We start from the raw sequence: 22,704 nt of genomic DNA on the forward strand, positions 1-22,704 counted from the left end.
GTGGACTGGGATATGTTCCGGATCGCCTCAGACAACAACATTGATGTATACACTGATTCGGTGAGTGAGTTTATTAGCAAGTGCATCAGTGATGTTGTACCCACGGTGACTATTAAAACCTTCCCCAACCAGAAACTGTGGATTGACGGTAGCATTCGCGCAAAACTGAAAGTGCAAACCACTGCTTTTAATCATGGCAATGTGACCGGAAACATGACCGAATGCAAATAGTGTAGCTATTCCCTCCGCAAGGCAATCAAACAGGCAAGCTAAGCTTAAGTATAGAGACAAAGTAGAGTCACAATTCAACGGCTCAGACACGAGAGGTATGTGGCAGGGTCTACAGTCAATCACGGATTACAAAAAGAAAACCAGCCCCGTCGTGGACACCGATGTCTTGCTCCCAGACAAACTAAACAACTTATTTGCTCGCTTTGAGGATAGTACAGTGCCACTGACATGGCCCGCTACATAAACCTGCGGGATTTCCTTCACCGCAGCCAACGTGAGTAAAACATTTAAACGTATTAACCCCCGCAAGGCTCCTGGCCCAGATGGCATCCCTAGCCGCATCCTCAGAGCATGCGCAGGCCAGCTGGCTGTGTGTTTATGGACATATTTAATCAATTTCTATCCAAGTCTGCTGTTCCCACATGCTTCAAGAGGGCAGCCATTGTTCCTGTTCCCAAGAAAGCTATGGTAACTGAGTTAAACGACTATCCGTCACTTCCGTCATCATGAAGTCCTTTGAGAGACTAGTCAAGGATCATATCACCTCCACCCTACCTGACACCCTAGACCAACTCCAATTTGCTTAACGCCCCAATAGGTCCACAGGCGACACAATCGCAATCACACTGCACACTGCCCTAACCCATCTGGACAAGAGGAATACCTATGTAAGAATGCTGTTCATCGATTACAGCTCAGCATTCTATCATTAAGCTTGAGACCCGGGGTCTCGACCCCCGCCCTGTGCAACTGGGTTCTGGACTTTCTGACCGGCCACCCCCAGGTGGTGAGGGTAGGAAACAACATCTCCACCCCACTGATCCTCAACACTGGGGCCCCACAAGGGTGCATTCTCAGCCCTCTCCTGTACTCCCTGTTCACCCATGACTGCGTGGCCAAGCACGCCTCCAACTCAATCATCAAGTTTGCATACGACACCGCAGTGGTAGGCTTGATTACCAACAACGACGAGACGGCCTACAGAGAGAAGGTGAGGGCCCTCGGAGTGTGGTGTCAGGATAATAACCTCACACTCAACGTCAACAAAACAAAGGAGATGATCGTGGACTTCAGGAAACAGCAGAGGGAGCACCCCCCTATCACATCGTGGAGAAGGTAGAACATTTTAAGTTCCTCGGCGTACACATCACAGACAAACTGAAATGGTCCACCCACACAGACAGCGTGGTGAAGAAGGCGCAAAAGCGCCTCTTCAACCTCAGGAGGCTGAAGAAATTTGGCTTGTCACCAAAAACACTCACAAACTTTTACAGATGCACAATCGAGAGCATCCTGTCGGGCTGTATCACCGCCTGGTATGGCAACTGTTCCGCCCACAACTATAAGACTCTCCAGAGGGTAGTGAGTTCTGCACAACGCATCACGTTGTGGGGCAAACTACCTGTTCTCCAGGATACCTACACCACCTGATGTCACAGGAAGGCCAAAAAGATAATCAAGGACAACAACCACCCAAGCCGCTGCCTGTTCACCCGCTATCATCCAGAAGGTGAGGTCTGTACAGGTGCATCAAAGCTGTGACCGAGAGACTGAAAAACAGCTTCTATCTCAAGGCCATCAGACTGCTAAACAGCCATCACTAACATTGAGTGGCTGCTGCCAACATACTGACTCAATCTCTAGCCACTTTAATAATTAAAAATTGGATGTAATAAATGTATCACTAGTCACTATAAACAATGGCACTTTATATAAAGTTTACATACCCTACATTACTCATCTCATATGTATATACTGTACACTATACCATCTACTGAATCTTGTCTATGCCGTTCGGCCATCGCTCATCCATATATTTATATGTACATATTCTTATTCATTCCTTTACACTTGTGTGTATAAGGTAGTTGTTGTGAAATTGTTAGATTACTTGTTAGATATTACTGCACGGTCAGAACTAGAAGCACAAGCATTTCGCTACACTCGCTTTAACATCTGCTAACCATGTGTATGTGACCAATAAAATTGGATTTGATTTGATTTGAGTGGGTTTAGTTCAGGATCCAGGCAGTGATTCAAGAAGCCCCAAGACTCTGGTATTTCCTTTTGTGATCCTGTTTGCTCTAAAGGTCATGTCTATCTGGTGCAGGTCTGGGACAGCTCCCCCTCTCTCTGTCTGTCTGTCTGTCTGTCTGTCTGTCTGTCTGTCTGTCTGTCTGTCTGTCTGTATGTCTCTCTCTTCTCTCTCTCTTCTGTCTGTCTGTCTTAGTGACTAATTATACCCTGATGAGTCTCACTTTCTGCCTTAGTGACTGTTTATACCCTGATGAGTCTCACTTTCTGCATTAGTGACTGTTTATGCCCTGATGAGTCTCACTTTCTGCCTTAGTGACTGTTTATACCCTGATGAGTCTCACTTTCTGCATTATTAACTGTTTATACCCTGATGAGTCTCACTTTCTGCATTAGTGACTGTTTATACCCTGATGAGTCTCACTTTCTGCATTAGTGACTGTTTATGCCCTGATGAGTCTCACTTTCTGCATTAGTGACTGTTTATACCCTGATGAGTCTCACTTTCTGCATTAGTGACTGTTTACACCCTGATGAGTCTCACTTTCTGCATTAGTGACTGTTTATGCCCTGATGAGTCTCACTTTCTGCATTATTAACTGTTTATACCCTGATGAGTCTCACTTTCTGCATTAGTGACTGTTTATACCCTGATGAGTCTCACTTTCTGCATTAGTGACTGTTTATACCCTGATGAGTCTCACTTTCTGCCTTAGTGACTGTTTATACCCTGATGAGTCTCACTTTCTGCATTAGTGACTGTTTATGCCCTGATGAGTCTCACTTTCTGCATTAGTGACTGTTTACACCCTGATGAGTCTCACTTTCTGCATTAGTGACTGTTTATACCCTGATGAGTCTCACTTTCTGCATTAGTGACTGTTTATACCCTGATGAGTCTCACTTTCTGCATTAGTGACTGTTTATACCCTGATGAGTCTCACTTTCTGCATTAGTGACTGTTTATACCCTGATGAGTCTCACTTTCTGCATTAGTGACTGTTTATGCCCTGATGAGTCTCACTTTCTGCATTAGTGACTGTTTATACCCTGATGAGTCTCACTTTCTGCATTAGTGACTGTTTATACCCTGATGAGTCTCACTTTCTGCATTAGTGACTGTTTATACTCTGATGAGTCTCTCTTTCTGCATTAGTGACTGTTTATACCCTGATGAGTCTCACTTTCTGCCTTAGTGACTGTTTATACCCTGATGAGTCTCACTTTCTGCCTTGGTGACTGTTTATACCCTGATGAGTCTCACTTTCTGCATTAGTGACTGTTTATACCCTGATGAGTCTCACTTTCTGCATTAGTGACTGTTTACACCCTGATGAGTCTCACTTTCTGCCTTAGTGACTGTTTATACCCTGATGAGTCTCACTTTCTGCATTAGTGACTGTTCACGCCCTGATGAGTCTCACTTTCTGCCTTAGTGACTGTTTATACCCTGATGAGTCTCACTTTCTGTATTAGTGACTGTTTATGCCCTGATGAGTCTCACTTTCTGCATTAGTGACTGTTTATACCCTGATGAGTCTCACTTTCTGCATTAGTGACTGTTTACACCCTGATGAGTCTCACTTTCTGCATTAGTGACTGTTTATACCCTGATGAGTCTCACTTTCTGCATTAGTGACTGTTTATACCCTGATGAGTCTCACTTTCTGCATTAGTGACTGTTTATACCCTGATGAGTCTCACTTTCTGCATTAGTGACTGTTTATACCCTGATGAGTCTCACTTTCTGCATTAGTGACTGTTTATGCCCTGATGAGTCTCACTTTCTGCATTAGTGACTGTTTATACCCTGATGAGTCTCACTTTCTGCATTAGTGACTGTTTATACCCTGATGAGTCTCACTTTCTGCATTAGTGACTGTTTATACTCTGATGAGTCTCTCTTTCTGCATTAGTGACTGTTTATACCCTGATGAGTCTCACTTTCTGCCTTAGTGACTGTTTATACCCTGATGAGTCTCACTTTCTGCCTTGGTGACTGTTTATACCCTGATGAGTCTCACTTTCTGCATTAGTGACTGTTTATACCCTGATGAGTCTCACTTTCTGCATTAGTGACTGTTTACACCCTGATGAGTCTCACTTTCTGCCTTAGTGACTGTTTATACCCTGATGAGTCTCACTTTCTGCATTAGTGACTGTTCACGCCCTGATGAGTCTCACTTTCTGCCTTAGTGACTGTTTATACCCTGATGAGTCTCACTTTCTGTATTAGTGACTGTTTATGCCCTGATGAGTCTCACTTTCTGCATTAGTGACTGTTTATACCCTGATGAGTCTCACTTTCTGCATTAGTGACTGTTTATGCCCTGATGAGTCTCACTTTCTGCATTAGTGACTGTTTATACCCTGATGAGTCTCACTTTCTGCATTAGTGACTGTTTACACCCTGATGAGTCTCACTTTCTGCATTAGTGACTGTTTATACCCTGATGAGTCTCACTTTCTGCATTAGTGACTGTTTACACCCTGATGAGTCTCACTTTCTGCATTAGTGACTGTTTATACCCTGATGAGTCTCACTTTCTGCATTAGTGACTGTTTATACCCTGATGAGTCTCACTTTCTGCATTAGTGACTGTTTATACCCTGATGAGTCTCACTTTCTGCATTAGTGACTGTTTATACCCTGATGAGTCTCACTTTCTGCATTAGTGACTGTTTATGCCCTGATGAGTCTCACTTTCTGCATTAGTGACTGTTTATACCCTGATGAGTCTCACTTTCTGCATTAGTGACTGTTTATACCCTGATGAGTCTCACTTTCTGCATTAGTGACTGTTTATACTCTGATGAGTCTCTCTTTCTGCATTAGTGACTGTTTATACCCTGATGAGTCTCACTTTCTGCCTCTAGTGTTTTAAATTACTCTGGACAGCTAGGACCTCTAGTGTTTTAGGGGACTCTGGAGTTAGGACCTCTAGTGTTTTGTAGGACTCTGGACAGCTAGGACCTCTAGTGTTTTGGAGGACTCTGGACAGTTAGGACCTCTAGTGTTTTGTAGGACTCTGGACAGTTAGGACGTCTAGTGTTTTGGAGGACTCTGGACAGTTAGGACGTCTAGTGTTTTGGAGGACTCTGGACAGTTAGGACCTCTAGTGTTTTAGAGGACTCTGGACAATTAGGACCTCTACTGGTTTAGAGGACTCTAGACAATTAGGACCTCTAGTGTTTTAGAGGACTCTAGACAGTTAGTACCTCTAGTGTTTTAGAGGACTCTAGACAGTTAGGACCTCTAGTGTTTTAGGGGTCTCTGGAGTTAGGACATCTAGTGTTTTAGGGGACTCTGGAGTTAGGACTTCTAGTGTTTTAATGTGGAAATACTGAAAGAACACGGGACACACTCTTTTCAGGCCACTTCGCTACAAAGTTATTTTCGTAGCAGGTTAAGCAAGCATTTTCACTAACCCTAACTCTTTTCCAAACCTTAACCTCAGTCTCCTAACCTGCTGCGTTAATTCTACTAACCTGCTGCGTAAGTTCTCCTAACCTGTTACGAAAAAGTTACTTCGGTATCGAAGTGGCGTGAAAAGAGTGCTTCCCAAAAGAATACACTCCGGCCAAAATGCCACACTTCGCTGTGGTGTAGGTTTTTTGACAGTAGGCAGTGCTCTGTCTGTCTGCCTGAGGAGCTGATCCATATGTGGAGATGGTGCATTGGTATTCATTGTGAGCTGGTAGCTGGTGGGCTGGTGTTTGTGCTCTGAGGGCTTCTGCCGTTCACTGGCGTTTAGCTATCACCCTGGGCTCAAAATGGTCTCCTCTCCTCTCCTCTCCTCTCCTCTCCTCTCCTCTCCTCTCCTCTCCTCTCCTCTCCTCTCCTTCATCGATACTAATTATTCATGTCTATCGATTTCCCCACTCTTCAAACAGCTGTGTGCCTGGTTAAAGAGTGTTGGAGATAAGTATGTTGTTGTCTGGTACAGCTCTCTAAGATACAAAATAAGGAGTTGAACTTTACTTTAACTTGCCCTGCCCATCACAGCATAAGGCAGGGTTCGTCAACTAGGTTTGACCTCCGGCCAATTTTTTTCTGAGCTAATATCCAGAACATAATTAGTATATAATATTAGCACAATTAATTGGCCTACGTTATAAATTGAACATAATTTTTAACACATCTGATTAGTACATAATAAATTCAGTGCAATGACATAATCATTTAGATCTGATGAAAATCATAATATCACCATGTCTGTATTCAGTTTTTATTTTTGTCTATTTCTCTGTGCGTTGATTGGTGGGGAAAACCAGATCTACGTAGCCTACTGCAGTCTACACTACTTTGTCTAACGTCAACTTTCCTTCAGATCAATTAGCTTTATAGCAAGAAAAATGTCGCTCTCAAAAGGTATCAAAAGAAAGGTGGATAATGAAAATGCAAGTTTCAGCGAAGAATGTACAGAGAGAAATGTGTTCATCTTACCATATTTTCCCAATGCCAAGCCAGTGTGTCTTATTTACAATGACAATGTCGCTGTTTGCAAATAATGAAATCTCAGACGTCCATCTCAGATTCATCTCACCCTACATCCACAATATCGTGTCCGAGGGGAAAGGCAACTTTTCCCATTGAGTAAGTAACATAGTGGCCTATATGACTGTATTTAGTAAATACTAACATTATTGCGAGTGCTTATACAGAGATGTTTAGGTCTCAAGCTGACAGTATTTTCTGTTTGTTGTTTGTGAAGTCAAATAAAAATGAAAATTATTGTTGAAATTAATTACTCGACCGGTGTAGTTTTCCTCCATATGTTGCTGTGCAACACTTGCATAACAAGTTATCTATATTTTCAGCACCTGGTGCTGTTCACCTCCTATTGATTGCACTGTGGTTGCAGCTTTACGTTTCAGCAGCACCACAAAATGTTCTGCTGCCTGCTTTATTAGTTGATTGTCTCCTGCATTCTCACTCCTTATTGATGAAGTTAAAACATATCGTTTGCATTATTTAGGTAGGGTAACTTCCTTCTAGGGACATTGCATTTCGGGGTTTTTGCTTCTCATAATTCATTTGGGGGCTTTGGGAGTCCAAATAATATTTCTGGCGGGCCATGTTTGGCCCGCGGGCCGCCAGTTGGGGAACCCTGGCATAAGGAGTTGAACTTTGATTCAACTTGTCCCGTCCCTATAGTTTACTAGCTTGGATACAGTGCTTGCCCTATGAATGTGAACACATACATGTACAGTGCAAAAGGGGTAAAATGCGTTTGGATATAGCATAAAATGATGATCCACATGCTGTCTGCTGTTGGAAACAGATATTGACGCAGGCAGAGGCAGTCTATGTGGAGCTACAATGAGGGCAGGCAGGTTCAGGATTCAGGTCATCGACAATGGCAAAAGTCTACCCAACCCTCCCCCCAATTCTCCCCCGTAAATAATCCATAACCATTCAGACCAAATCAACAGAAAAAGGAAAAAGATTAGAGTTTGGATGTTGTGCTCTTTCTCTCTCTAACAGATCAGTGCTTGATTAAATGGGCTGATACTGAGTCAGATAAAACGTTAAGTAACCATGGCGATTGAATGCATTGACTCAGACTGAGCTGTTTATAAGGTAACATGAGGACAGACCAGGACACATAGATATGTTTGGTGTCATGTGAGCTCAATCCTGAAATGTAGCAGACCTGGATTGAAATAGAAATACATTGAACGGTTGATTGAGCATGCCTGGAATGCTGGACAAACCTGGTCTGATGTAAAGTGAGCTCAACTCTGGGACGAATCAGGACTATTATGATAATCACTGGCAATGTAATTGTGGTACAAAAAGCTAGCAAGAACAAGGGACTGTTTAGAGAGCAGATGTCAAAACATGTATTGCTGGGCATATGCTGTGTCTAAGGTATTTGCTGGGAACAAAGTGAACGAATTCTCCAAGGCCTAACACAGTTCTTTCCCAATGCTGCAGCTTCAACCCCATGCACAGTGAGACAGGTTATTAGAGGAGGTCACTGAATGTACAAGGATATTGTCTTGTATTTCTCTCTTTCTCGCTATTCAAACCATCACAGACAAACCGCCAAGGCCATTCCCAGAGACAGCAGAGCTGTTGAGAATGAGGTGCCTTTGAGTGAAAGATGAGAGAGAACCAGAGAGAGAAAGCGGTGGCATGACATCTGAATCCAGCTCAAAGCCCAGCATGAGGTCTCTCGCTCTGTCTGTGTCTGTCTGTCTCTTTCTCTCTCTCTCTCTCTCTTGATTCCCCTCTCTCCTTCTTTCTCTTTCTACCCCTGCAAACCATTCGGCCAGGTATACCTTAGGCTAAAGTGTCTCCATGGAAACCTGCCAGACAATCAGCAAAGTACCAGAGTACCATGTGAACTAATCTCACCCACAACACCATCTCAAACTGACCCTGGACCTGTAATCTTCTATGCAGGCAAGACGTCAATGTGACACTAATTTCACCGCGGCCACTATCAGCCTTGACCTGTAAAATCGAGAGAGAGAGAGAGAGAGAGAGAGAGAGAGAGAGAGAGAGAGAGAGAGAGAGAGAGAGAGAGAGAGAGAGAGAGAGAGAGAGAGAGAGAGAGAGAGAGAGAGAGAGAGAGAGAGAGAGAGAGAGAGAGAGAGAGAGAGAGAGAGAGAGAGAGAGAGAGAGAGAGAGAGAGAGAGAGAGAGAGAGAGAGAGAGAGAGAGAGAGAGAGAGAGAGAGAGAGAGAGAGAGAGAGAGAGAGAGAGAGAGAGAGAGAGAGAGAGAGAGAGAGAGAGAGAGAGAGAGAGAGAGAGAGAGAGAGAGAGAGCCCACCTAGATGTGTTCTCCAGCGTGCTCCTGACTTCATTAATTTGGTCCTTCCCAAAGTACACCACAGTTAGGTGGATACGCCCGTCCTGCCGCACACACACCTCTCTGCAACAACAAACAAACACAGATGAAGAAATAATTAATCACACAAAGCAGAGGACTCAACACATAACCCAGTGGGTAACACGGTTGATTTAATTGGTTTTCTTGACTTTAGTTGCGTTTGATGAAGCCTGCCTGTCCAAACCGATGGAATAATCCCCAAAGTGCAAACCCTGCCCACTGGGCACTGAAGGTAGCCTGAAACCAAATGTTCAAAGTATTTGATAGAAAACATATTCGGTATCAATAACAGAGGTCAGTTCAAAAGGGGTCACTTTATGTTATGTATGATGTACATTTGCTATGTACATATGTTATGTTGCTAAAGAGACACACTGTGATGACTTGGTAACAGACAGAATCCCTGAGGAGTGATCCATCTCCAGCCCTGGTGTGACATTCCAGAACTCGAGCACCAGAGGTTCTAATGGAGACATGCCAAATGTACAACGCTAATGCAGAGGAGCCGGTGGGCAGCTCCTCTCCTCCTCTTCCTCCTCCTCCTTTCCTCTACTCCTGCTCACCTCTCCTCCTCTCCTCGCCTTCTTCTCACCTCTCTTCCTCTCCTCCTCCTCACCGCTCCTCTCCTCCTTCTCACCACTCCTCGTCTCCTCTCCTTCTCCTCACCTCTCTTCCTCTCCTCCTCCTCCTCCTCTCTGCTTCTCTCTTCCTCCTCTCCTCTACTCTTCCTCACCTCAGCCCTCCTATCCTCCTCCTCACCTCCCTTCTCCTCACCTCTTCCTATCCTCCTCCTCCTCACCTCTCCTTCTCCTCTCTGCCTCTCCTCACCTCTCCTTCTCCTAATCTCACCTCTTCCTCTCCTCCTCCTCTCACTACACACATTAGGAAGATTAATCCTCATTCAATCTCTCGAACAGTGTTGGAGACACTACTCTGAAAATATAGTTTACCAGGCAAACAATTACTTCAAACTGGAGCTACACTAAAGCTATCCTTAAGAAACATATAGTGTACTTAACTAAAGTTACATCCAAATTACTTTGTGAAAAATTACCATATCTAAATCTGAAATATCATAGACTACAAATTGCAAGAACAGATCACTCTGAAGTCAGATGTTAACATAAGGTGTAATTTAGCCTATTAAACACAAAAATGAAGTTTTGAGATATATTTGCAAAAAAAAGCTGTGTGTAATTCCAGTAGTTTGCTACCCCACTACATGGCTATAGTATGTAATTAACTAATACAAACACTACCTAGATTTGAATGTAGTTCAACTACTACCAAGCTACAACAAAATGTAATGAAATTACTAGTTAAACTACATAGATAGATAGATAGATCCCTAGTCTCCATTATCTCTTCCTCCAGGTCTAATCTGATTACGTTTGCAGCAGACAATATTGGACAGATATGAATAATGTAAACCTACCGTTGTCGTCTTAGATGATTGGCCTTCCTTTGCCATTTAAACAGTAGAAAGTTAATAGATGCAGGGTTTGTTGGAATAAAGTGTTGTGTTTAGTGTCTGTTGCCTCCTGGCCTGGATATTGAAATGGATAGTTGTTAGGAATATATGGCTGGGAAGTTTTGATTACTTGCCTGTCATACATAATATATGTGTGTGTGTGTGTGTGTGTGTGTGTGTGTGTGTGTGTGTGTGTGTGTGTGTGTGTGTGTGTGTGTGTGTGTGTGTGTGTGTGTGTGTGCATACAGTAAACGTACACTTATCTGTGTACGTGTCATTCCTGTACACGCTGTGCTCAGTAAATGTGTCACACGGCTTCTGAAAGAAAGTTCGTCCTCCTAACATTCCTCTCCTCTCTTTGTGAAAAAACTGCACACACAAACACCCCGCCGCACCTCCACACACCTCCTCCTCCATCTACATTAATATGGATGAGACCAAAGCGTTTGCTCAGCGACTCAAGAAGACTTTGCACAGCAGGAACAGCACCACTGCAGTATATCAGTTTTATGTGCTGGTTTTAAGACTGCTACTAAGCAGGATTTGCCTTAAAAAAAAACTCAAAGCCTTGATAAGCAGCTGTGCAGGAGTGTAACAAATCACAAGAATTAAAGAGTCCATCGACGTCTCTAGCAGAGAGAGAGAGACACATACTGTCACTATCAGAGTACAAACGCAGCAATTACTTCCTTTGGTTTGAATCCTTGCTGCTGTGACAAACAGGGCATGTCAAACATGGTTAACTACAGTATTTTCTGTTTCTCATTCTGTTGGTTATGGCATGCAATCATCACAGTCACAAGTGGACATGGAACATGATTTTTTTTAATTAACCCTTGTTTGACCCTTATTCTTTAGTAAGGTCACCTGAGAACACAACAACAACCCAGTGGAAAAGTTACAAGGAAGGGGAGAATGAGCCAATAACATGCATGAATAACTGAGTGGCTCTCACTGTACCTGAAGTTGTGCATAAAGTGTCTGAACTTGTCGGCTCGTTGGGAGAGGGGCACTATGATATTGATGCGGACGTTAGCTGTGTCCACCCTCTCGTTCTTCACCTTCATCAGCGGCCCAAAGGGACGGAACAGAACCAGCTTCCTGAACTCACGGCTCTGGTCACCTTTGAAGGTGAGCTCATACACAGTGCCTTTGTCCTTCTCCGTCCGAGTGATACCTGTGGAAGGGAGACGAGTGTGTTTACCCATAGGCCACGAATGCGTGCAGGCATGTGTCACACACATACACATGAAAAGGAAACCTTCCAAATGTTGAATTGCAACCCCCCCTTTTGCACTCAGAGCCGCCTCAATTCGTCAGGTCATGTACTCTACAAGGTGTCAAAAGCGTTCCACAGGGATGCTGGCCCATGTTGACTCTAATGCTTCCCACAGTTGTGTCAAGTTGGCTGGATATCCTTTGGGTGGTGGACCATTCTTGATACACACAGGAAACCCAGCAGTGTTGCGCCTGGCACCTACTACCATACCACGTTCAAAGAAACTTAAATCTTTTGTCTTGCCCATTCACCCTCTGAATTTGCACACATACACAATATATGTCTCGATTGTCTCAAGGCTTAAAAATCCTTCTTTAACCTGTCTCCTCCCCTTCATCTACACTGATTGAAGTGGATTTAGCAAGTGACATCAATAAGGGATCATAGCTTTCACCTGGATTCACCTGGTCAGTCTATGTCATGCTTCTACACCTGCATTGCTTGCTGTTTGGGGTTTTAGGCTGGGTTTCTATACAGCACTTTGAGATATCAGCTGATGTACGAAGGGCTATATAAATACATTTTATTTTGATTTGATTTGATGTCATGGAAAGGCATGTTCTTAATGTTTTGTACACTCAGTGTATATACACATACATGTACACACATTTGAAGTGCAGTTCAGTTTATTTGCCTATGTGTTTATTTGTTTGTAATTATAATGTTATAATGGTGATATATGTCCAGTAGTCCATTGGGGATCATCTTCTTGCTTTGTACACAAACACACTCAAACTCAGCCAGACTGTCCGTCGTTACTGCATTTTCACTGTCAACAATCTGTCAAATGGAGAATCAGTTCTCTACTATGCTGCCTGGATTTGTAAGTATTTTCTGACAGAGAAGGATAGCATTGGCTCTGTGGCCGTGGGAGAAAACGACAGACAGGGCATTTCAGGCCAAAGGAGAGAGGACAGCCAGGTAATTTCAGAAGGACAGAAAGGGAATTGCAGGTCTCAGTAGGGGACAGCATCCCTTGCTTCTCCTCTTTGCTCCTGGCTAGTTCCCGGGGCCCTCTGCCATTATGACAGCTGAATTAGACCAGTCACGCATAGAGATCATACTGACACTGGATTATACCTTCTCATAGAAGTTAGACGTACCCAGACATATAACTAAACAACAATACAGTAGACTCCGTTGTCCATGTTGTCTCCATTTCACAGCTGTAAACTGTGAGTCAAAACCTCTTGTTTTCTGAAGTTAAAATCAAACGTTCCAAAGACGAGTCTCAATGGACATTACTGGACTAGAGAACTACAGTGTGAGATTCAACATCATGAAAAGAAAATGATCCACGAAAGAATGATGTACTTTGTTCCCATTTCAAACATTCTACTTTTCATTTAAGAAAAAAACTCAGGATATTTTAAATAACAGCCTAGCTCCATGTCTCTTCACTCTGGGGACAGGGCAGGATGTGGCTCCGCAGCCTAGCTCCATGTCTCTTCACTCTGGGGACAGGGCAGGATGTGGCTCCGCAGCCTAGCTCCATGTCTCTTCACTCTGGGGACAGGGTAGGATGTGGCTCCGCAGCCTAGCTCCATGTCTCCTCACTTTGGGGACAGGGCAGGATGTGGTTCCAGAGCCTAGCTCCATGTCTCTTCACTCTGGGGACAGGGCAGGATGTGGCTCCGTAGCCTAGCTCCATGTCTCTTCACTCTGGGGACAGGGCAGGATGTGGCTCCGCAGCCTAGCTCCATGTCTCTTCACTTTGGGGACAGGGCAGGATGTGGCTCCGTAGCCTAGCTCCATGTCTCTTCACTCTGGGGACAGGGCAGGATGTGGTTCCAGAGCCTAGCTCCATGTCTCTTCACTCTGGGGACAGGGCAGGATGTGGCTCCGCAGCCTAGCTCCATGTCTCTTCACTCTGGGGACAGGGCAGGATGTGGCTCCGCAGCCTAGCTCCATGTCTCTTCACTTTGGGGACAGGGCAGGATGTGGCTCCGTAGCCTAGCTCCATGTCTCTTCACTCTGGGGACAGGGCAGGATGTGGCTCCGCAGCCTAGCTCCATGTCTCTTCACTCTGGGGACAGGGCAGGATGTGGTTCCAGAGCCTAGCTCCATATCTCTTCACTCTGGGGACAGGGCAGGATGTGGCTCCGTAGCCTAGCTCCATGTCTCTTCACTCTGGGGACAGGGCAGGATGTGGCTCCGCAGCCTAGCTCCATGTCTCTTCACTCTGGGGACAGGGCAGGATGTGGCTCCGCAGCCTAGCTCCATGTCTCTTCACTCTGGGGTCAGGGTAGGATGTGGCTCCGCAGCCTAGCTCCATGTCTCTTCACTCTGGGGACAGGGCAGGATGTGGTTCCAGAGCCTAGCTCCATATCTCTTCACTCTGGGGACAGGGCAGGATGTGGTTCCAGAGCCTAGCTCCATGTCTCTTCACTCTGGGGACAGGGCAGGATGTGGCTCCGCAGCCTAGCTCCATGTCTCTTCACTCTGGGGTCAGGGTAGGATGTGGCTCCGCAGCCTAGCTCCATGTCTCCTCACTTTGGGGACAGGGCAGGATGTGGCTCCGCAGCCTAGCTCCATGTCTCTTCACTCTGGGGACAGGGCAGGATGTGGCTCCGCAGCCTAGCTCTATGTACTGTACCACATGAACATTTTTTATTTTTATTTTTTTTTATTTTACCTTTATTTAACCAGGTAGGCAAGTTGAGAACAAGTTCTCATTTACAATTGCGACCTGGCCAAGATAAAGCAAAGCAGTTCGACAGATACAACAACACAGAGTTACACATGGAGTAAAACAAACATACAGTCAATAATAAAGTATAAACAAGTCTATATACAATGTGAGCAAATGAGGTGAGAAGGGAGGTAAAGGCAAAAAAAGGCCTTGGTGGCAAGGTAAATACAATATAGCAAGTAAAACACTGGAATGGTAGTTTTGCAATGGAAGAATGTGCAAAGTAGAAATAAAAATAATGGGGTGCAAAGGAGCAAAATAAATAAATAAATTAAATACAGTTGGGAAAGAGGTAGTTGATAGGGCTAAATTATAGGTGGGCTATGTACAGGTGCAGTAATCTGTGAGCTGCTCTGACAGTTGGTGCTTAAAGCTAGTGAGGGAGATAAGTGTTTCCAGTTTCAGAGATTTTTGTAGTTCGTTCCAGTCATTGGCAGCAGAGAACTGGAAAGAGAGACGGCCAAAGAAATAATTGGTTTTGGGGGTGACTAGAGAGATATACCTGCTGGAGCGTGTGCTACAGGTGGGAGATGCTATGGTGACCAGCGAGCTGAGATAAGGGGGGACTTTACCTAGCAGGGTCTTGTAGATGACATGGAGCCAGTGGGTTTGGCGACGAGTATGAAGCGAGGGCCAGCCAACGAGAGCGTACAGGTCGCAATGGTGGGTAGTATATGGGGCTTTGGTGACAAAACGGATTGCACTGTGATAGACTGCATCCAATTTGTTGAGTAGGGTATTGGAGGCTATTTTGTAAATTACATCGCCAAAGTCGAGGATTGGTAGGATGGTCAGTTTTACAAGGGTATGTTTGGCAGCATGAGTGAAGGATGCTTTGTTGCGAAATAGGAAGCCAATTCTAGATTTAACTTTGGATTGTTGACATTGACATGTTTATCACTCACACAGCATACCACTCTTTTTCCACCCAAATGTCTCGTTTTTTCTCACTCTCATTCACTGTGTTGTTCTCTCTTTCACTCTCATCCTCTCTCTCTCTCTCTCTCTCTCTCTCTCTCTCTCATTCCTGTTGTCTCGTTACCTCTGTCTCATTCTTTCTGCACGACAGCTGAGCAAATCCACCCATAGCAGCTCTTGAAAAACTCCATTCAGCACAGCCAACGGGCAGCATTCACTATTTGTGTTCAGTCATGGCTCGCTAACTGAGGATTGGCAGTGCTCATAATGCTCCCTTTATAATCATCAGCATCTCAACAAGCTTCAAGTTGTCTGAGTAAATGAAAAGATACTTGTCCACTAGTACAATTAAGTTAAAAGGACAGGCGAAGGAGAGCTGCTAAGCTAAAGACAGTTGCCAGTTCATTAACTAGCCTACATGGTTAATTAAAATGTCTTAGGGATAGGGGTCCGGTCAACGGGGCAGTGGTAAATCATGCAGCGCGGTGTGTCACGATGCAGATTTTAGAGAAACAACAAATGTCGGTAGATATAACACGGTTCATTAACTAGCCTACACGGTTCATTAACTAGCCTACACGGTTCATTAACTAGCCTAACCGGTTCATTAACTAGCCTACACGGTTCATTAACTAGCCTACACGGCTCATTAACTAGCCTACACGGTTCATTAACTAGCCTACACAGCTCATTAACTAGCCTAACCGGTTCATTAACTAGCATACATGGTTCATTAACTAGCCTACACAGTTCATTAACTAGCCTACACGATTCTTTAACCAGCCTACACAGTTCATTAACTAGCCTACACGTTTCATTAACTAGCCTAGACGGTTCATTAACTAGCCTAACCAGTTCATTAACTAGCCTACACGTTTCATGAACTAGCCTAACCAGTTCATTAACTAGCCTACACGTTTCATGAACTAGCCTACACGGTTCACTAACTAGCCTACACAGTTCATTAACTAGCCTACGCGGTTCATTAACTAGCCTACACGGTTCATTAACTAGCCTAACCAGTTCATTAACTAGCCTACACGTTTCATTAACTAGCCTACACAGTTCATTAACTAGCCTAACCGGTTCATTAACTAGCCTACGCGGTTCATTAACTAGCCTACACGTTTCATCAACTAGCCTACACGCCTGCTTTCATCTTTGTTGTTGAACAATGGTTGTTGTTTGCTACTTGCTGCACACACGGCCAATGACAGACTAGTTTTTGTATAATTAACAAATTGGTTAACTACAGGGTGGAAGCATATTTCCTATCGGAGTGTTTAATAGCAGATACCTAAACAGGTCTTTCAAGGAAGAGGTACGTAAACACTCCTGGCTGAAATTATGTTTTCACTATATTTTCAGGATGCCCATGTCGAGTGTAAGGCCTTGCAGACACACACACACAAACAAACTCTTTCCCTCTCCCAGGTACACGTAGGTATTAGTCAGAAGTGGCCTCAGTAAAGATGTTGCCCTTTAAAAGGAAACAGCTCCTCTCTCTGAGCTTGTGGAAGGAAACAGCCCCCCTCTCTGAGCTTGTAGAGATGCTACACACTGAATGGAAAGCAGCTGTGCTCCGTTCCTACTGCAGATCATGCTAGACTAGCCGGATATCCTGGCTTTGGCTCTTCAGCACCCAGCAGCAGGATCCTCTATTGTTTTGCTCTGATTCTCAGCTTTCGTCATTATGTTAATCAAACGACAAAATCCTGGAAATAACAGTTTCCCTGTTTGAAACGTGTTGGAAATGAGGCTTTGTTGTGCTGTTTGTTTTCTAAAGTTCAACTTGATTCAATTTTTATTAAAACCATGTCAATATCCAATAGTTCCACAGGTACTCAACCATGAAGATATGACATGCATTGTAAGTAGTGTGGAGCAAAGCCATGTACAGTTGAAGTTGGAAGTTTACATACACCTTAGCCAAATCCATTTAAACTCAGTTTTTTACAATTCCTGACATTAACCCTAGTAAAAGTTCCCTGACTTAGGTCAGTTAGGATCACCACTTTATTTTAAGAATGTGAAATGTCAGAATAATAGTAGAAAGAATTATTTATTTCAGATTTTATTTCTTTCATCACATTCCTAGTAGGTCAGAAGTTTATGTACACTCAATTAGTATTTGGTAGCATTGCCTTTAAATCGTTTAACTTGGGTCAAACCTTTCGGGTAGCAAGCTTCCCACAATAAGTTGGGTGAATTTTGGCCCATTCCTTCTGACAGAGCGGGTGTAACTGAATCAGGTTGGTAGGCCTCCATTGCTCCCACACGCTATTTCAGTTCTGCCCACAAATGTTCTATAGGATTGAGGTCAGGGCTTTGTGATGGCCACTTCAATACCTTGACTTTGTTGCCAATTAGCCATTTTGCCACAACTTTGGAAGTATGCTTGGGGTCATTGTCCATTTGGAAGACCCATTTGCGACCAAGCTTTAACTTCCTGACTGATGTCTTGAGATGTTGCTTCAATACATCCACAAAATGTTTCTTTCCTCATGAAGCCATCTATTTTGTGAAGTGCACCAGTCCCTCCTGCAGCAAAGCACCCCAACAACATGATGCTGCCACCCCCCTGCTTTACAGTTGGGATGGTGTTCTTCAGCTTGCAAGCCTCCCCCTTTTTCCTCCAAACATAACGATGGGCATTATGGCCAAACAGTTCTATTTTTGTTTCATCAGCCCAGAGGACATTTCTCCAAAAAGTATGATCTTTGTCCCCATGTGCAGTTGCAAACCGTAGTCTGGCTTTTTTATGGTGGTTTTGGAGCAGTGGCTTCTTCCTTGCTGAGCGGCCTTTCAAGTAATGTCAATATAGGACTCGTTTTACTGTGGATATAGATGATTTTGTATCTGTTTCCTCCATCATCTTCACAAGGTCCTTTGCTGTTGTTCTGGGATTGATTTCCACGTTTCGCACCAAAGTACTTTCATCTCTAAGAGACAGAACGCGTCTCCTTCCTGAGGGGTATGACGGCTGGGTGGTCCCATGGTGTTTATACTTGCATACAGATGAACGTGGTACCTTCAGGTGTTTGGAAATTGCTCCCAAGGATGAACCAGACTTGTGGAGGTCTACAAATTGTTTTCTGAGGTCTTGGCTGATTTATTTTGATTTAACCATGATGTCAATCAAAGAGGCACTGAGTTTGAAGGTAGGCCTTGAAATACATCCACAGGTACACCTCCAATTGACTAAAATGATAACATAATTTTCTGGAATTTTCCAAGCTGTTTAAAGGCACAGTCAACTTAGTGTATGTAAACTTCTGACCCACTGGAATTGTGATACAGTGAATTATAAGTGAAATAATCTGTCTGTAAACAATTGTTGGAAAAATTACTTGTGTCATGCACAAAGTAGATGTCCTCACCAACCTTTCAGAACTATAGTTTGTTAACAAGAAAGGTGTGGAGTGGTTGAAAAACGAGTTTTAATGACTCCAACCTCAGTGTAAGTAAACTTCCGACTTCAAATGTACGCAGTGCATTCGGAAAGTATTCAGAGCCCTTCCCTTTTTCCACATGTTGTTATCTTACAGCCTTATTCTAAAACAGATTAAACAAACATTTCCCCTCATCAATCTACACACAATACCCCATAATGACAAAGTGAATACAGGTTTATAGAATTTTTTCAAAATTGTATACAGATAAAAAGCAGAAATACCTTATTTACATATGTTTTCAGACCCTTTGCTATGACACTCGGAATTGAGCTCGGGTGCATCATGTATCCATTGATCATCCTTGAGCTGTTTCTACAACTTGTTTGGAGTCCACCTGTGGTAAATTCAATTAATTGGACATGATTTGGAAAGGCACACACCTGTCTATATAAGGTCCCACAGTTGACAGTGCAAGTCAGAGTAAAAACCAAGCAATGAGCTCAAGGAATTGAACGTAGAGCTCCGAGACAGTATTTTGTCAAGGCACAGATCTGGGGAAGTGTACCAAAACATTTCTGCAGCAGTGAAGGTCCCCAAGAACACATTGGCCTCATATTGGCCCGACCAAACTGAGTAATCAGAGGAGAAGTGCCGTGGTCAGGGAGGTGACCAAGAACCCAATGGTCACTCTGAAAGAGCTCCAGAAGGACAACCATCTCTGCAGCACACCAATCAGGCCTTTATGGTACAGTGGCCAGACGGAAGCCACTCCTCAGTAAAAAGGCACATGACAGCTGCTTGAAGTTTGTCAAAAGACACCTAAAGACTCTCGGATCATGAGAAATAATATTCTCTGGTCTTATGAAACCAAGATTGAACTCTTTGGCCTGAATGCCAAGAGTCATGTCTGGAGGAAATCTGGCACCATCACTACGGTGAAGCGTGGTGGTGGCAGCATCATGCTGTGTAGATGTTTTTCAGTGTCATTGAGTTTCCCGTCCAAAGCCTGGACTTGAACCCGATCTAACATCTCTGAGTAAAGGGTCTGAATTCTTACGTAAATGTGATATTTCAGTTTTTATTTGTAATAAATTTGCAAAAATGTCTAAAAACCTGTTTTTGTCATTACAGGTTATTGAATAAGTATTAGAATAAGGCTATAATGTTAAGGGGTCTGAATACTTTCCGAATGCACTGTATATATGCACTGTATATATTGTAGATATGCCATACATTTATATATAGCTGTATACATACTGTATGTTTGGCTCTGGTATTGAGCTTAATGACTCACCTTCTATGAAGTCTGATGCTGAGTAGACCTTGGTGGTGTAGCCCTTGCCTGCTCCATTGCGGGGTGTGTTGAGACTCTGCAGGGCTGTCTCTAGCGCTTCACTCAGCTCATCCCTCCGGTCCTTCCTCACAGGCTTCTCCTCAGGGTGCCTTGTCAGGCCCATCTCCAGCTGGTACACCCTCTGCAGGGTGAAGCTCTCGAAGGGCACCATGGCGTACTCACTGGGTAGTCTAGTCCCCTGGTGGACCTCCGCCCGGCCCAGCTGACTGTGGAGGAACTCCTGAAGGTCAGCGTGGCTCCTGTCGGCCCCTGGCCCTTGTCCTCCCTCCCCAAGGATACCTCCTCCTGGGGACTGGCCACCCCGGCCTCCCCCTGTCCCCCTCTCCATGGAGTCTTGAACTCCTTTCAGCTGCTCGCTGCGCTCCTGTAGCGCCTCCTTCAGCTGGGCGATTTGTTTCTTTAAACTAGTGATGTGGAACTTGTGTTGCTCCTCGCGCTCTGCAAGCATGGCTTGGTATCCATTCCGCCCAGTGGGTCCGCTCTGAGCCGCCCCCGTGCCCCCTGCTGCCCCTCCTACCCCAACCCCCATCCCGGGGCGTGGCAGGGCATGGCTCACCAGGTTGTCCTCGGAGTGGGGGCTGCAGGTCATAACGTAGAGGAGGGACAGAGAGCAGCACACTAGGACCAGCAGAACGCCCACACGGGACACCCAGGCCAGCAGACCCCTCCGCAGCATCCCGCTATCACCCAGAGGACCCAGGGAAACACACACAACTGGACACACCTTACCCTCCAGTGGTGAATACAGTCTCACCATCCACTAGAATGGAATAGTCTGTGTGATTGTTAATAATGTCTGACTAACCAGAGAAGATCAGCCAGAATGATAACTTTGCTCATTATTTGTCTCATTGTACATTGCTTATACCAATGTCTGGGTTCTTCATCCGTATGTCTGTGGTCAAGGGTGAGGCCCATTGGCCACGCCGCCTTCTCCCCTGGATGAGGCCCAGGAAGGCTCAACAGGGTCCAGAACCTGGCTACTTCTATTTCTGATCCAGTCATTGGTAGCAGACGCTATTCATCAGTGAGTCACATCACACGTGGTCCCACTACTTTCTCTGTTCACCTTGTTCATTCCTTCCTGTCTGATGCTGAGGTTCCATTACAGACCCCTGAGAGAATGTCTGTCTCTCTTTGACTTGCCCTATGTTCCACTGGTCTCATGTTTAGGGATGATGACACATTTTTTGTCATGGTCGGAAATTGAGTAGACTGCAGAGAGGGGAAACCACATTCTCTAGAAGGTGAATTCACAACTATGTTCACTGGCAGTTCTTTCTAGATGTGTACTTCCATGAGTCGCCAGAGAGAGAGAGAGAGAGAGAGAGAGAGAGAGAGAGAGAGAGAGAGAGAAGAAGGGAAAGAGAGAGAGAGAGAGTTATAACTCAGTTGGTGTTAATGTACAGTTAAGGTTTTTGAGTGTATGATATCATCATCACGATCATTATACATTTCCTCAATCTCTTTCATCTAGACATGTATGCCTTGGTATATGAGAGCCTGAAGAGCTTCACTTTGTGGTAAATCTCTCCATCCTGCTGTGGTATAAATCTTTGAGGTCTTATTTGCACAGAGGGTAAACATTTTCCGAACCCTCGAGGGCTTGAGGAGGGCTTAAACCTGAAGTCTATTGTATGAGGATATAGGGACAGAAAATATTTTCAATATCTAACTCAGGTTAGAAAACACGCCATACAATTTTGAAATGTTAATTTTACTATGAGCTAAAAGTGTGGGTTTCTACCTGGTGACATTGCCAAGCAGAGCATTTCCCAGCCCCTTTAACTGCTGAATAACAATGGGCGTGTTCAAGAGCATTAAAACAACTGCAGGCGACTGCCGACTGACTGATCTACAAATCACCTTCCATCATAAATAACAACTCATTATTATTTGTAGATCAGTCAGCCAGTCACAATTTACCCATGATACATTGTGGTTTTGATCCTCTCGAACACGGCCATTGTTGTCAGTGGTGACAGTGTGACACTATGGGGGCTATTCTGGAAACAGTATGGTTTGAAGCCATGTGTGGACATGTCTATCTGTCCTGTCCTCGTACTGTGGAATATTAGGATCGGTGGAAGTATAAACACAAAACAAGAAAAGCAAGAAAATAGGGCATTTACTCACCTACACAAACTCTCCTCTCTCCTACCTTTTTTTTCTTTCCCTTTCTCATTCACAAGCACATTTCCTTAATCAGATTAAGACTGTGTCGTGTCTTTGACTAAACCGGATTAAGTGATATGACATGCTATTCTATAAAATAATTTCTCTGCAATTAATATTACTTGATTAAGCTAATCAGGTAGATAATTAACTAGAAAGTCGGGGCACCGCAAAATAATGTTTATAGAGCTGTTATCTTCCGAATAAACTCTTAAGGACCTAGTAATCTTTTACATCAATAGCAGTCAATATTTAATCCTCACCTTAGTCTCATTTGAAAGTTGTAAATTCTTGGTTATCTTCACGAACCCTGG

The 22,704-nt window shown here is 44.2% G+C and overlaps 1 protein-coding gene across 1 annotated transcript in view; it reads right to left on the reverse strand.

Annotated features, from left to right (window-relative positions):
• Nucleotides 1-21,516, reverse strand: part of LOC110537010 (chondroitin sulfate N-acetylgalactosaminyltransferase 1) — a 35,176-nt gene extending 13,660 nt beyond the window's left edge. The window contains exons 1-3 of the mRNA XM_021622710.2: nucleotides 20,156-21,516; nucleotides 11,538-11,754; nucleotides 9,047-9,148 (exon numbers count right to left, since the gene is read on the reverse strand). Of these exons, the coding sequence (XP_021478385.2) occupies nucleotides 9,047-9,148; nucleotides 11,538-11,754; nucleotides 20,156-20,972 (1,136 nt within the window). The 5' untranslated portion in view covers nucleotides 20,973-21,516. The remainder of the gene's footprint in view (nucleotides 1-9,046; nucleotides 9,149-11,537; nucleotides 11,755-20,155) is intronic.
• Nucleotides 21,517-22,704: the final 1,188 nt, after the last annotated feature.

This window comes from Oncorhynchus mykiss, chromosome 12 (genome assembly GCF_013265735.2).
Source record: "Oncorhynchus mykiss isolate Arlee chromosome 12, USDA_OmykA_1.1, whole genome shotgun sequence".
Classification (NCBI taxonomy): Eukaryota; Metazoa; Chordata; class Actinopteri; order Salmoniformes; family Salmonidae; genus Oncorhynchus; species Oncorhynchus mykiss.